The following is a 14,898-nucleotide window of genomic DNA, read 5'->3' on the forward strand; positions in this document are numbered from 1 at the left end:
TCAGTTATGAGAGAGTTCTGTATTTATCAGTAACTTCAAAGCAATCTGACTTTGCATCATAGTCTGTATCTGATGCCTTGAAATTGGGCCTCTGTCTCTTTAAGAACTTCCTACCTGTTCTGACATGCCCCCTTCAGCACGTCATCATAACATGTCACTGTTCTTAGGAGTTCTGCAGATGCTCAGTGTTTGCCAATTGCTGCTGCTGCTGCTAGTCTGGAGGAGCTGAGTGGGGTAAGGGTGTTCTGTGGGCTTGATTTTGTTAAATATTGATAATATTTTTTTTTAACTGCTAAGATTTTTGTGTCTTTATACTTTACCAGCTAGCATAAAGTAGAATTTAATGCATGATCATGTATTTTTATTATAAGAAAAAATAGTTTAAAATATATCATCATTGACAAGACATAACACTATAATTCATAGTTTTATGTATTCTATGTCAACCCCGTGAAGTATTATTGTACTAAAGTCAAAATAGGCATCAAAATACTCCAAGTACTTATTTATGATATTTTTTTTGAAACACCTACATATACCAACTAATACTGTATATTGTGCTTTTAGTATACTGGTAAATACATTATTGAACATTACATTTTTTTTCTTCCTGTAGTGAACTAATGTCAGAGCAATGTCTGCTACAGGACTGATAACCGCTAACAACACAAGTCACATGTTTATGCAGTAGAAATGAAGGCGCATCCCATTTCTCCAGTTTGCCACTGACTTGGAGCAGGTACAGGACAGTTCACATCATTTTTACTGGACAGCAAAGCAAAGATATATGAACTATTAAAAAAAGACAAAAAAAAAAAACAAAAAACATTTTGATCCAAAAAGAAAATTAAGTGATGTTCTAGACTCCATCATTTTTCTTAAATATTTCTAAGTGCCTGATTTAGCTGTCTGATACTCACTTGCTCCGGGTCGTACACCATGAGCCGATTCTGGTACTGTGCCGTGTTTGTAACTCCGCCTGCAAATGCAAAAGTGCGACATGCTGAACTTCATTTTTATGCGTAACAAAAAATAGCAGAAATATGCTTGCAGAAGTCTGAAAAGTCCAAAGTGTGTCTATGTGTGATCGTGCAGAGTTAGAGAGCATTGCAAAACGCATTTGTACTCTTCGAGATATCCCAATTATGTTTTCTTTTGGATTGTACTTGTTAGAGCAACACAAATAAGTGCAAATATTTTGAATAAAAAATTTTATGGGTGCCTTTGTGATTTTGAATTTTTGTGGGTTTGGGTGTTTTGGGTACAAAATGGTTGCAACGTTCCATACAACACCATGTTGTCATTCATCTCAGCAACTTCATTCAGGTTGAAATGGTTTATTGCTGAAATGTAACTATGCAAAAAATAAACCCGACAAGACTTAAATATCAGTGAATTATTTATGAAAAGCACATATTATCCTTCACCTTCTCCGATATAGCTTCTTTTGTGTTGCACAATCATATAAAATCGCAGTAAGGTAAAATGACGTGTGGCTGTAAGGTAGAAAAATGTCAAAAGGTTTAAAGGGACAATATAATGTACTTTCCAGGTAAATAGTGCCATTTTATGTTACCTTAAGTTGTTAAAAAATAACTAAATATGAAATGTGACTCAAAAGAAATTTGACTTCGTAACTTAACGCCTTGAAATTGGGCCTCTGCCTCTTTAAAAACTCATTCTCTTTCTGTAACTCCACCTTCAGGAAGTCATCACAACACCACTCCTCTATTAACCCTTTAACGTTTTTATCGGTGTTGTACTGAGAAGTGGCTCCTGTAATTAGCTCAGCAAATGTGCAGTTCAATCAGATGTTTGCTAATTGCTGCTGGCTAGTCTGAAGGAGCTGAGTGGGGGAGTCACGGAGGAGAGGGTTGCTCTGTGAGGCAGAAGCTTGGAAACTTCAGCTGCGAGGAGGACCTGTGTCCTTGAAGGCGGTGCCTCCTCCTAGTTGTTTTGCACAGCTCAATTGTTGTCACGAGAGATTAAAAAATTTCTCAAACATGAATGAAAGAATCAAGACAACACCCCAGGTATGGTCTTGACAATATTATGACATAATGTGAAGCTCAAAAAAGTAGATTTTACATAATACTGCCCCCTTAAAAGAAGTGAAAATATTTCTGGACAACTGTACATTTACACCTGAGATAACGGTTGTTCATATTAGAGAGTACTTTATTTCTTCCTTTCCCTATCACTGTGTACCTGAGACCCAGAGCAGATCATCAGCCACACACCCGGCATGGCAGGACAGTGAGCGGTCGAAGGGCTGGACGAACATCCATTTGTTCCTCTTTGGACAGTAGCGTTCCACCGAGGGTAGCACCTGCCTCAGCTCGTTCCTGCCGCCCACAGCATACAGGTACTGACCCAGAGCTCCCAGGACAAAGTGTTCCCTGCACGCCTTCATCGGGGCGATCTCAATCCACCGGTTGCCCCTGGGGTCGTACCTACACGCGGTTCTCACGGCACACGTCCTGCCCGTGGCGTGCTCCACCTCGCCGCCCACCACGAACAGGAAGTCGCCCATCACGGCGATGCAGTGATGGCTGCGCCCGGTGGGCATGGGCGCCAGCTCGCTCCAGTTGGACCCCCCTCCCACCCGCACGTGCTCCTGCGCCGATGGGTTGAAGTAGCGCAGCTCCCTGACTCTGCTCACCTCCCGCTTCCTGCCCCCCGCTATGTAAAGGGTGAGCGACTGGAAACGAGGCCTGGTGCTGGATGACTGGCGGAGGGGCTGAGCGAAGGTGGCGTGGTGGTAGTCCAGGGCTTCGTCCACCAGGGCGGCAGCGGTGGGGCAGGACTGAACCAGGGGGTGGCTGTTGGCGAGGTGGTGCAGGGTGGGGACGTCCATCAGGCCGTAGCGGACGTGCTGCAGGAGATCCTCGGCGTACTGGTAGCGGTAGTCGTGTTCCAGCCAGAGAACGAGCAACTGGAACAGAGAGGAAGGAGAACTGGATCAGAATTCATGCCAAGAAGATGTCGGATCTGGAAACGTTTGCAGCCTCATGGAAATCGCAGAATTAAGGTAAAGGACTGCATTTAAACTAAAGTTTCAAACCAGGGTTATAATAGTTTCAGTTTTTTCATTACAGTTTTATTTCATTGACTTTTTGTCTAATTCACTTAGCTTTACTTAGCTTTTAGAGTCTGTTTGAAAGTTTTCATTAGTTCTTAGTTAAATTTTGCTTAGTTTCTGTTTAGTTTTTATAAGTCGTAGTGGTAGTTTTAGTTTTTCCATACTTTGACCTTTTTGAATACTGCAACTAAACATTAACCAAAGTATTGGATTGTGATGCCGAATACATCGCTCATCGTTTGGCTAATACTCAACAGAACCCCCCACCACACCCACCACACCCCCCACACGGTCTACAACTTTGTCGAGGGGCTAGTCACCAGTAAGGTGGTTCGCCAAGGGCGCCAAAAAGGCTTGGACCTTGAAAAAGCTTCTTGTATGCACTTTTAATTAAAACATGTTCAATCTGGTCTAGTTGTAAGGAAAAATGTACTTATTCATTGCTTATTTTAAGATTTCAAACGAATAGCTTTCTGGACTTCCCTGTTTTCTTCATTAAAGGAAAGAGAAGGAAAGACGAGAGGTTACTGAAGGAGGACAGAATTATGAAAAGGAGGTAAAGGAAACCAAGCAAGAAGAAGGGAAAGAGAAATGTCTCAAGGGCTGTTAATCAGATCTTTTTTTTGTTTTGTTTTGTTTTCTTCAAGAAGCTGATGGACTGCGGCGAGCCGGCGCTGCAGCCATAGCTGCCAACACACAAGCATTTATTAATCAGCAGCATTCAATATACAGACTGTAAATATCCACAGGCGGCCCTGCTTTGTTTAACGCAGGTGAACTGGGAAGCAGGCGGGAAGGGCTTTAATTGAACCTGCCGAGTGGTGGAAGGTTCTTTAGCTGCGAGTGTGGGCCGAGCCGACTGGAGATTACTGATACCATTATTAGGAAAACAAAGTGGGCCTTAGCACCCACCGTGTGGAACCTGGGAACTTATTAGAGCGGGAAAAAAAAGGCAGTGATTTTTTATTTTGGAAGGGTGAGGGGGGAGAAACGGGTATGGGAAATAAAAATGTCCACGGATAAATCTGGAAAAGACCCAATAATAACACATCTTGAGTTCTGACACGAGATCTGATGTGTGATGATTAAACAAAAACACTTCGATTTACTTTAAAGGTGCGAATATGCGACAAGTAAGGGCCTCTGTCTGTCTTTTTGTGGCATCTCTGTCACTCTCCTGCACTTCTCTTCCTCCTCTTCCCCAGTTGTCGCTCCACTCCTTCCCCCCAACACATACATACACACACACACACACACACACACACACTCTCCGCCTCTCTCCTCCTCATCTCCGTGAAGTGACAGTGTGCGAGCATGAGCGCGCCGCAGCAGCTGACTGTGAAGGTCACGCTGCATCACACAACTTCCTCAGGGCACAGAATAAATCAACTCCCTCCTTCCTCTCTCTGCACAGAAAGAGAAAGTGCAAAAGAGAGACAGAAAGAGTGTGTGTGTGTGTGTGTGTGTGTGTGTGTGTGTGTGTGTGTGTGTGTGTGTGTGTGTGAAAGATGAGGAGGGGGACGCTACGGAAACATAGAGCAAAGGATGGCAAAAAAAAGAGAGAGAGGGGGAAAAATACAAAAGGTGGAGAAAATGCGATTTCCACGGCGGAAGAGAAAACTCTGAGTGACGATGATTGACAGGCTGAGGTGTTATCGGTCCGGTACTGGCACGTACCCCCGCACCCCAAACCCTGTCCAACCTCGCCGTCTCGGGCACCCACCCTTTCGGACGGCGCTTGCCGTTCTCCTCTCCGTCTGATGCCCAAATTAACCTTCTGAGCGAAGTGAAGGAGGCCCAAAGCAGCCTAATCAGAGGCTGATTATGGCAGCGGCGGCTGGCTAAAGGGTCAGGGTAATTGTACCATCAGAGGCCTGATTGTTTTCAATCAGACGGGCGGCCGAGTGACAGCTGGGGGATTGGGGGCCCTGATGGAGCCGCGGTGGGCCTAATCAGAGAAGAGAGGGAGAGAAAGAATGAAGGTGGGGCAGGAGGAGGTGGTGTGGGGGCTGATTGGTGCAAATGAACAGTCAAAATGGCAAGTCCCCATCCTGCACCGCCATCTTACTCCACAATCCAGTTCATCACGCACACACGCCTGTTTATGCGGACTGACAGTCTGCCTGCACCTGTGCACGCAAATTCAGACATGCCGCTCACTACGGCGTGGCCTCATCAATATCAATGCTTCAGCAGAGAAAGGCAGGGTTCAACCAAATCTCTCTGATTGCTTTTAATCCTCTGCTCTCCTGCCTTGCAAAACTATTCTGTGACTTTTCTGCATTTTTCCTCACATCGCAACCAGAAGCTTCACTGTATTTTATGCAAAATGTTTTCCAACTAAAAATCAGAAAAGAGTGACATGTTTTAGAATTTAACCCTCGTTAGTGTTACATAAAATGTTGTGTTTTCACAGCTGATACTCTGGTGGACTCTGTTATATTGGAGAAGCAAAACTGCAACATTTGTTACATATTTGCTTTCGTACTGCACTGAGAGCCAAGCTCTTTGAGAAACCCGTTTCCGCCGTCGCCTGTGGAGGCGCTGTAGTAAGAACCACTGAAGGGAGAGACACAAAAACCTCAGAAGACACTGACTGCAACTTTCTGTTTCACGAAACGAAAACAACAATGGAGTGGTGTCAGGTTTTAGCGGTTATAGGATTTCTCTTTTGTCTTTCCAATAGCAGGAGCCATTTCTCCAGGTAGTGCTAGTCTCGCGCTCTTGTTTTGGTTGCATTTACCCAGAATGCCCTGCGCCTTAGTCCTCTTCTTGCTTTTGGAGCAGTATCAGGTCTGCTTGGGGTTCACATATACAATTGACCCGCGCAAGAGTTCACATCAACCAGATCGAGGTCTAAATTTTTAGGTGGACCAGAGTTAGCATCAGTTTGATTACTCATTCACGCCTCCCCAAGTGATCCAGACGTTCTAGACAAACGAACTAGAGTTCAATTAAAGCATACTAAACAGGGCTGGTGTGAACGCATCTTAATTACCACTAGAGGTCACCTTGTTGGTAAATGGAGTTCACATGTGTAATTCAAAAATGTTGTGTTTGGCAGAAAGCCAATATCGCACATTCCCAATGTGAAAACTGTTGGTGGTAGCATCATGCTGTGGAGATGATTGTCTTCATCAGATGTTAGAAGACCATGACCTGGTACCATTTTGGTACCTTGTGTTGGTCCACCCCAGGGGTCTGCAACCTGTGGCAGTGGATCTGCAAGTGGCTTTTTCAACCATAACACTGCCTTAAGTATTCCCTAATGTTCCCTAATCAAAAACATACCAGAAGTGTTGGTTTGATTCTTTCATGCATGTTTGAGAAATCCTTTAACCTCCACATCAACCATTCAGCTGTTAAAGATGAATATCCTCTTTTATGTATATCCTTATTGTAAAACCTTAAAATACAAATACATTATTTAAAAATGACAAGAAATTTCCTAAAGAAGAGATTTGTCAAAGTTATCCTATTTTTAAAAAAATTACGTGACATTTGTGGCTCTATGCAAGTTTTATTGGGCTGTCCTGAGAGCAAAATGGCTCTGTAGGTCTTAAAGGTTGCATACCCCTTGGAATCCATAAAAACTTTCAGGACACTGCTGTATTTGTGTTAAACTATTCGGGCAGTAATGCGAGTGTGAAACGACTGTCTACCCTGACTCAGACACTACCTTCCATATCTCCTCCTCGCTCAGGGAGGTGAGGCGGTCACTTTTCAGCACCTCCCTGAGGAGGCGGTAGGGCAGCTGCAGGGCCTCGTCTTGTCGGTTCTGCCTCAGCTCAGACAGATGCTCCACCAGGAAGCCCACCACGGCCTCCTCCAGGGCGGGTAGATGGAAGAGGTCGGCCACGCGGTACAGCTCCAGGTAGTTCACGCCGCTCAGCTCCTGCAGGAGGATCAGGGAGAGGCTAAAGGATGCACGGCTTAAAAATACTGTACGCATTGTGTTCACTGTAATGGCATGACAACATTTCAGATGAAGGCAGCTGGGGGGGGGGGGGGAAAGGGGATAAGAGAGAATGAGGCAACACTGCCACCTTCTGGGTGTCCATGAAAATCCATTTACATCAAATATGGGTCTGTTTTCAAACAAAGTGTGACGTGGATAGCTTTTATGACAGATTGTGAAAGTTTTTATTTAAAAAATGATTTGTAGAAGCTTTTTTTAATGCAAAGTAAACAAAACATGCATACAAACTGACCATGGCGTGGTATTCTGAAGGTTGAAAAGTATATGCCAAGTGAAGACTGTCCATTTTACAGAAAACTCCGGAAAATTCATATTCATGAATTTTGCATCTAAAATTCATGAACATTTTTTTTCTGTATACATCGTAATATTTAGACTTGTCAGTTGTTTAAAGTCCTAAGTAAATTAATATTTTAAATTTGAAAGAATTTTACATTTGCTATTTATTAACCTTGAAGTAACGCTTTTATTAATAAATGCAACAACAATTTGAAGTTTTGAGAGCGGGGTATATTCTGTGAGAAGCAAAGCGCTCCTGGGAGCCCCCTGCTGGCCAAAAGAGGGACGCTTTATTTCTGATTTGGAACAGCAGTGATTGTCCTCCGGGAAAACAACTTCATCAACAAATCTTTTTGGATTGATCTAACCAGGAAAGTAGATCAAATTAGATGAGATTACTGTATGTAATTAAAATTAGAGTTAAATTATTGTAGAACAGGCCATCTACCCTGTTCTTTTACTTAACATGTACTTCACATCATAGGTGACTGTGGAAAAATACTTTTTTCCTCAGTTAGTCATTTTCCTGTTTTATTTATTAATCTGCCAACATCATCATCTTGCCAAGGCAGATTCAGGATTCGTTGCTTAATCTCAATTACATCCAGTCATCCACAGACTGAGAAAGGTTCTCCTGAACCCATTGAAACTTTTATTTTTAGGTGTTAATGCTGGTTTAAGTCTTGCTGAACTGGACATTTTAATATAATAAATGCAAATTACCACCTATTCTATCAATTTAACCTTAGTTTGACTTGAAAAAAGATGAATCGGTCATTAGAACAATGTCACATGACACTGAGGTGATACAAAAAGATGTCAAATCTCAAGATTGTTTTTCATTTTAATTAACCAATTTATTTACTTTTAGTATAAACCAATACTAATAAAAACTACTGAACATTATTTGAGAGTGTCTATAGAAGATCTTTATGTTAGTAAAGCTGCCATAAAACACAAAGAATTGTTGAACTACTTTGCAAAAAATAATATCTACGCAGGTTGTAGTAAATGTGGAATAAGTTCTTCAGATAAATCAGTCTTCAGCAATATTTTAATATCTACAATTTAAAAGTTTATTAGCAATTGCTTATACTGAACCCAGCATTTAGTTAAAGCAGAAGAGTCACTCCGTTAGCAAGTCAAACACGCTTTTCCTGTAATGACGGTTTACAACCACCAGGTGGCACGTTGGAGCTATGACTGATATCTTGTCATAACCAAAACATAAACATAAACAAACTAATTAATTCAAAAACACCAACTCACTAAACATTTTTGGATTTGTTTTGGGAATTTCAGCACAACTGTCAAGATGAAATAATATTTCTGTTCATTTATGCAGAGAATACATATTTTACAACATGCATTACATTATGTTGTATAATCCTCTATAAACTACCATTTGATCAGACATAACCTGAACCTTTGTTTTTAACTGTAGAAGTGGTTGGCTGCAAATTCAGAGGTCAGTGAGCTTTTAACGTCTCCAAACAACATCTTCACAAGATGTTTTGCTTTTGTCATGACCCTGAGCCAGGTTCCATCCCGACATTCCGATGCTGTTTATATTCATAATTATTTGAAGCATCTGGAAGTTATACCCAAGAAAGAACAAGACCTGTTTAGGTGTACAATATTCTTCCTGATAAATCGATTTTTCCAATGTGGTCAAGTTAAAATACATTCATCGACTGATTCAAATGTTATGAATTAAAGGAGAAACTTACGAAACCATGAGATCGACATCTGGTCCCTTCCAAAAGTGTTTAAAGTTTAGTAATCTTGGTGTAAGCTACTGATTTTGAATAAAAGTTTCAGAGAATTCTAAAAATTAGCAATGCCAATAAAATAAATAAAAAAACAGTAAGCAAAAAAACTACTGAAATAGCAGGACAACGCCATATGCAATGGTAATATTTGTTATCTCGTCATATTTAATAAAAGCTAACACATCCATAAAGGTACAGAAATTGCAAAACCATCTAGTAAGAATAAAGTTAATCAGCAGTTTGATCGTACTGTAATGCTTACAGTCTAGGCCAGAGGAGGGGTGCATATGACGTATGGGTTCTTGTCATGGCTACCAAAAGGATTTATTCAGGATTAGTAGTCCTCATGGCACCAAATCCCAGCCCTCATCAGGAAGGGTGTCATTTCTGGGATCCACGTTAAAGGTTTAGCACAAAAAAAGTCAACTGAGCTCAGGTTAAGGAGCTAAGGGTGTGGTTATGCATGAGCTATTAATATGTAAGGCTAGATTCAGCGCTGGGTCAGAGAATGGAAAATTGTAAAGAGGTGTGTGTGTGTGTGTGTGTGTGTGTGTGTTTTAGCATTTCCCACCTTGTAAGGCCCATTAAAAAAAAAAAAAAAAAAACATTGCGAGGACCTACTGCTGGTCCTTTGGAGTCCTGAAGCTGAAGTTCTGTTTTTTGGTTCAGGCATAGTGATGCACCAATGTGAAAATTTTAACCAATATCAATATCCGATATTATATTAGTATTGCTGTGCCAATATATTAGATGAACAACATCAGCTAATCAGCTAATACCAATGTCAATGCCAATATATTGTGCATCCCTAGTTAAGGGATGCACAATGTAGTTAAGGTGTAAACTGAGCTAAGGTTACATTTAGGGTTAGGCACAGACCCAGCTCCAGAGGAATTTAGCTGCGGGGGGAAGGGTCACAGTTAACAGGCTTAGTATTTAATATAAATACATAAGCATTTATGTCACATTTCAACTAAAATAACCATAGATAAACTAGTCATCATTGTTTGAAAAAAATTTGCAAAGTTCGATTAGGCATGTACTGCTAATGGTTAGGCTTAGGGTCAAAGGTTAGGCTATAGAAATGAATGAAACTTGAATGGAAGTAATCGCAAAATCTCCTTTAACATGGAAAGATGTGATGTGTATGTGCCTGTGTGTGTGTGTGTGTGTGTGTGTACCTGGATGAGGTAGTTTGAGCAGAGGCTGAGGAGCTCCAGCAGCTGAAGGTGACTGCCCGCAGACAGGACGTCCTGGATAACAGCCGGCTCCAACAGAATCTGGACCAAAAAAAAAAACAAAAAAAAAAAAACATTAGATTTTCAGACACTCGGAGTAAAACCGTGGAGCTACTATTTGCTCTAATTTATTATTTATTCATAAAGTCAAGGCCTGATTCAAGTTAAACTAGCCATCAAACTAATGCTGACTTTGCTTTCTGTTTGAGCTGAGTGACCAGAAGCTAAGCTAGGCTAATCTGATGAATGTCTGCCTTGCCACTCTCTCTTTCCTGGCATAACACTTTGTAAATTCGCCAAGTCATGCTCATAAGCTGCTGAGAGCAGAGCCAGGTAGTGTTGGGAGACAACAAGGTCCGACAAATTTAACGTTCCTTCAACATCCCAAACAACCTGTCACACAGAGGACTAATCTATGGTGGCTTTTCTAAACCAAGAGGAAATCTTTGATAATCCATTCAGCGGTGCTGCCCTACATAGGAGCATAACTGTGACTGCATCAAAAGTGAAAATGAGAAAAATGACTTCAGCATCGTGTTTTTCAATGTTGCTGACACAGTAGACAGGTAAGCGTTATTCAACGGCGCTAGTAGCGATCATGTTTTTCCTGAAACCCGCTCATTATTTATTCATCCTGAGGCAGAGGGGGGGGGGGAAACTGATCTGAGAACAAATGTTCTGTCTCCCCTCCTCTGCATGTTGTCCAAGTAATGTGCAAAGTCAGTTTTTGCTTCATAACACACTATTTAACCACTTTAAGACTAACTTAAACCCCTCAAATTCATTAAAATACTTGTTTAAAGTGTTTCTATAGATATACGTGCATCCAAAGGGGGAAAATAAATCCCACAAAGCTTTTCTCATAGCCGTATCATTTTCCCACTGCTTGCAATTAGCTGCATCTGCACATTTCCATTCATCACAGCATGGCTTCCTGGCAGGGCTGGGCTGCAGGCCAGTTAACCACACGCACCATCTATGAGCTTCAGAAGCTAACGTATTCAGACAAGAGGGCAATAAAAAGAGGTTATTCGCTCTGCTTAAACAGCAGCCTGTGCACCGATTTGGAGAGAGAACGGAAATGCACTAATCACCGGTCATAATCCAAATTCTCGTGAAACGTCCTGAATTAGGAAGAAGAGCTGGACACTCGGGTAGTTTTTTTTTTTTTTTTCTTCAACAGAAATATGAAACTAAATGCTTCCTGTCAGGAGAAAGCAGGAGTGGCGGCTGGATGGTTGGAGAACGTCCAGCCAGCTGGAGAAGGAGCTGTGGTCAGACGATACCACATTTGTTCTTTTGAGCCTAAATACAAAAACACTGAACCCAGTAAGTACAGAGCTGGCAGCATCGTGATGAAGGAGCAGGGGAATGAGTTAGTCTACAGAAACAAACTCGCCTCGGTTTTCTAAGTCTGAGTAAGTTTTCTTTTTCTCAAGACTTTAAAAGTTATCCTCAAGTGAAACAAAAAATTCTAGATGAAAATATTTTAATTGTTTTTTAAGTTTTTGTATTTTTTCTTAAAGGGGAGAACTAAAAAAGTGATGTACAGAATATGATCAATTTCCTTTTAAGTTAAGTCTTTCTGACTATTAAAAACATTTTTCTTTTATTTATGAAGCAACCGACCTCAGGAAAGTGCAAAATAAAAGGGTTTTTTTGTCTTTTAGAGTCAGATTTATAGTAATATATTCAGCCTCTAACTTTCTGAGCTCACCTTCATCATCACTGTTGGTGACGCAGTTTATGTGGAAGGAAGAGTTATTACAAAAATATGCACTTAGAAAAATGAGACGATGGGCAATATTTTTTGTCACTTATCCTTCTTGACTTAAAGGGGAAGTATTATGGAAACTCGACTTTTTTGAGCTTCACATCATGTTATAATGTTATTACCTCATCAAAAACATACCTGGAGCATTGATTTGATTCTTTCGTGCATGTTTGAGAAATCACTTAATCTCCCTTGGCGACCATTGAGATGTGCAAAACGCCTGAGTGGACCAAGCGCCGCCTGCTGTGTTAGTAGCGGGGACTGCAATGTAGTGAGGCAGGTAGAGGTGAAGCCAAAAAGGTGTTTGGTAACTGAAAAACTGAAACATAGTGGGGAAAAACTCAAGAGGGACAGGAAGTATGGGAAAATAGAAAACGAAGAAATGCAGCTGCTGAAGACTTGACCTGAGGGGAAAAAAACTCCACCAGGATTCAAACCAAGCACCTTTTTGACTGAAGGCAGCAGTGCTAACACCTGCACCACTGTGTCAGTAATGACTCTAAGTGACTGTAAGTGAATGTTCTTCATATCCTGCTGGCATGCTCCTCACTCCAGCCACCTAATATGGTTAGAAAACTTCAGCCTCACTCAGCAGAAGTCAGTTTTGTAACATTGTGCCTACTTTAGTGTAGGAGTCTAGGGAGCTCTTGTGTAATCCGTCGTGTGTTGTACTCGCCAGTTGTGAACTTTCACCTGGAGAAGAAGATAAAGCAAGGGCGGAATATTTTGGATTTCAGGTCGGCATCATATGTGCGGCTGGTCTGTACCCTCTCTCAAGGATTTTTTAGTAGGTTGTCACTTACAACGTGAGGAAACGACTCATGCACTATCATCTCCTTTAGGCAGAGAGGAGCAGAGCCAAACGAAACGGGGCGGCTTGTGAGCCTGCAGTTGACCCACTTACTGGCACAGTCTTTTGCTCTTTTTCGTGGGAAAAATTAGTAGTATTTAATAAGTTCACAGCTTTTCAGGATGCAAAATAAGCCACAGCGCTGGCTGCTGGTGGCTGGAGGCTCAGTCATAGTGATGAAAAGGTCAGGACAAACAATTACACCGCTAACAATTCCCGGTGAGAGAGTGAGAAAGCAAGGACGGATAGTAATGTCTCTCAAAAAACTGTCTTAAAGATTCACAACGGAAATCTAATGCTGTGTTGTTTCTTAAATGTACATTTTATGTCCGAAACGTGTTTTTTTGTATTTTTGGCTGCCGCTTGCCAAGGATGGACAGACCTTATACACTTTTACGTGGCTTTTAAATCCTGCTGTGGGAGCTTATGGTGCTGAGATTAAAACTGTAATCTGCAAAACCCGCGTTTTGAATTATTTATGTGACATGTGTCACACTGGTCAACAACTACAAATTGTAAGTCAGAATTTCTTTCCGGGCTGTAAGGCTTCATTTACTCAAAGGGAAAATAAAAATAAAAATAAAATGGAACCCTGTTTCAGTTCCAGGGGTTGGTTAGAGTACCAGAATTTATTTCACAGTGATATGATCTTTACTCATTCAGAAATGTAGGTATTTACATCTCAGGTCTGTGCTTATGCAATATGTAAAACTCAGGAGCTGAGTCTAAGTCTAAACCATCTTTATTGGGAACAACTTGTAGTATCCATGTTTTTTATTTCGATGTGGATGGATTTTGTCCCACTATATGACAGAAAGCCAGTCAACTGCCTTGCAGCCTTTGCAGTACTATGAGCTGTACTAGTACTAATACTGGGGATGTTACATGCAGTCCAAAAATGTAGCAAAAGAAATGCAAATCTAATGCATGCTGACAGTGAAAACAGACATTATGAGCTAAATATTGTGACTTATTTAGCAAATGTGTTTCCATCTATCCTTTAACGAATTAGCTCTTTTCTGAAAAGCTATAGCAGAGTTCTTATGCTATAGCATAAGAACTTGCTAACTGAAAACAAATGAATTCATTTGTTTTGTTGATTCATTTGTTTTCAGTCATCACTTTTGTAGATCTATTAAATTTTTGTAATATTCATATTCATCCTGTTGCATGACCGCTGTAGCTTCAGCTACAGGGCAGCTTCACATTTACCTCTAGAACAGTTTAGTATACTGAAACATTGAAGGTGAAATCAGTCACTTCAAGCTTCTCAGATGCCGTGACTGCAAACCAAATCTCTTATACTGCGCTTTAAATTAAGAGATATTCACCCTTTGCAATAATTAAGGCATCAATAAGAGCTAAACAAAAGAGGGAGCTGGTGAGAGACAGTTCTGGTTAGATAAGTAGTAGTAACAGTTGCTGCAAAATTTGAAAGGTCAACATCTCATTTGACATTATCACTGGGAAACTATGCACAGTGTAGCAAGTTTTAAACAACTTCTTAATAAAAATAACTTTTAAAAAAGCTTTTTTTGCTTTTTAATTGTTCGTACTCAGGAGGGAGCACTACAGTGTCTTTAAGTGCATTCTAGTGCAGAGAAGTTCGATTGTAGCAGCTCACCTGTCCAGTGTAGGCGAAATCTAAAGCATGCTTCAGTCCAACACTGGTGACGCCTTGCAGGGTTACTTCATCTGCCTCGCTCTCCACCATACACAAGCTGAACATGGCCTGATGAGACAAAATCAAAGGAGAACCACATGAAGGATCAGACTTCTTCAGTCATAGTAAATAAAACATGGTTATGCTACGGTTCACAAAGTTTACTCCTCCTTTGGATGTATACAGAGATAGAGATCTATATAGAGCAGCATTTACAGATAAAATACACTTGCTTTGCGTTTCATGTGACTTGTGGCTTTG

General features: G+C 41.1%; 1 protein-coding gene across 1 annotated transcript in view; it reads right to left on the bottom strand.

Annotated features, from left to right (window-relative positions):
• The window catches only part of LOC106950887 (kelch-like protein 32), a 31,491-nt gene that overhangs the window by 3,690 nt on the left and 12,903 nt on the right, over window positions 1-14,898 (bottom strand). The window contains exons 4-8 of the mRNA XM_015038048.1: window positions 14,599-14,706; window positions 10,294-10,392; window positions 6,762-6,977; window positions 2,209-2,935; window positions 921-979 (exon numbers count right to left, since the gene is read on the bottom strand). Coding sequence (XP_014893534.1) covers window positions 921-979; window positions 2,209-2,935; window positions 6,762-6,977; window positions 10,294-10,392; window positions 14,599-14,706 — 1,209 coding nt within the window. The remainder of the gene's footprint in view (window positions 1-920; window positions 980-2,208; window positions 2,936-6,761; window positions 6,978-10,293; window positions 10,393-14,598; window positions 14,707-14,898) is intronic.

Source organism: Poecilia latipinna, unplaced genomic scaffold (genome assembly GCF_001443285.1).
Source record: "Poecilia latipinna isolate Pla-1442-1.1 unplaced genomic scaffold, P_latipinna-1.0 Scaffold427, whole genome shotgun sequence".
Classification (NCBI taxonomy): domain Eukaryota; kingdom Metazoa; phylum Chordata; class Actinopteri; order Cyprinodontiformes; family Poeciliidae; genus Poecilia; species Poecilia latipinna.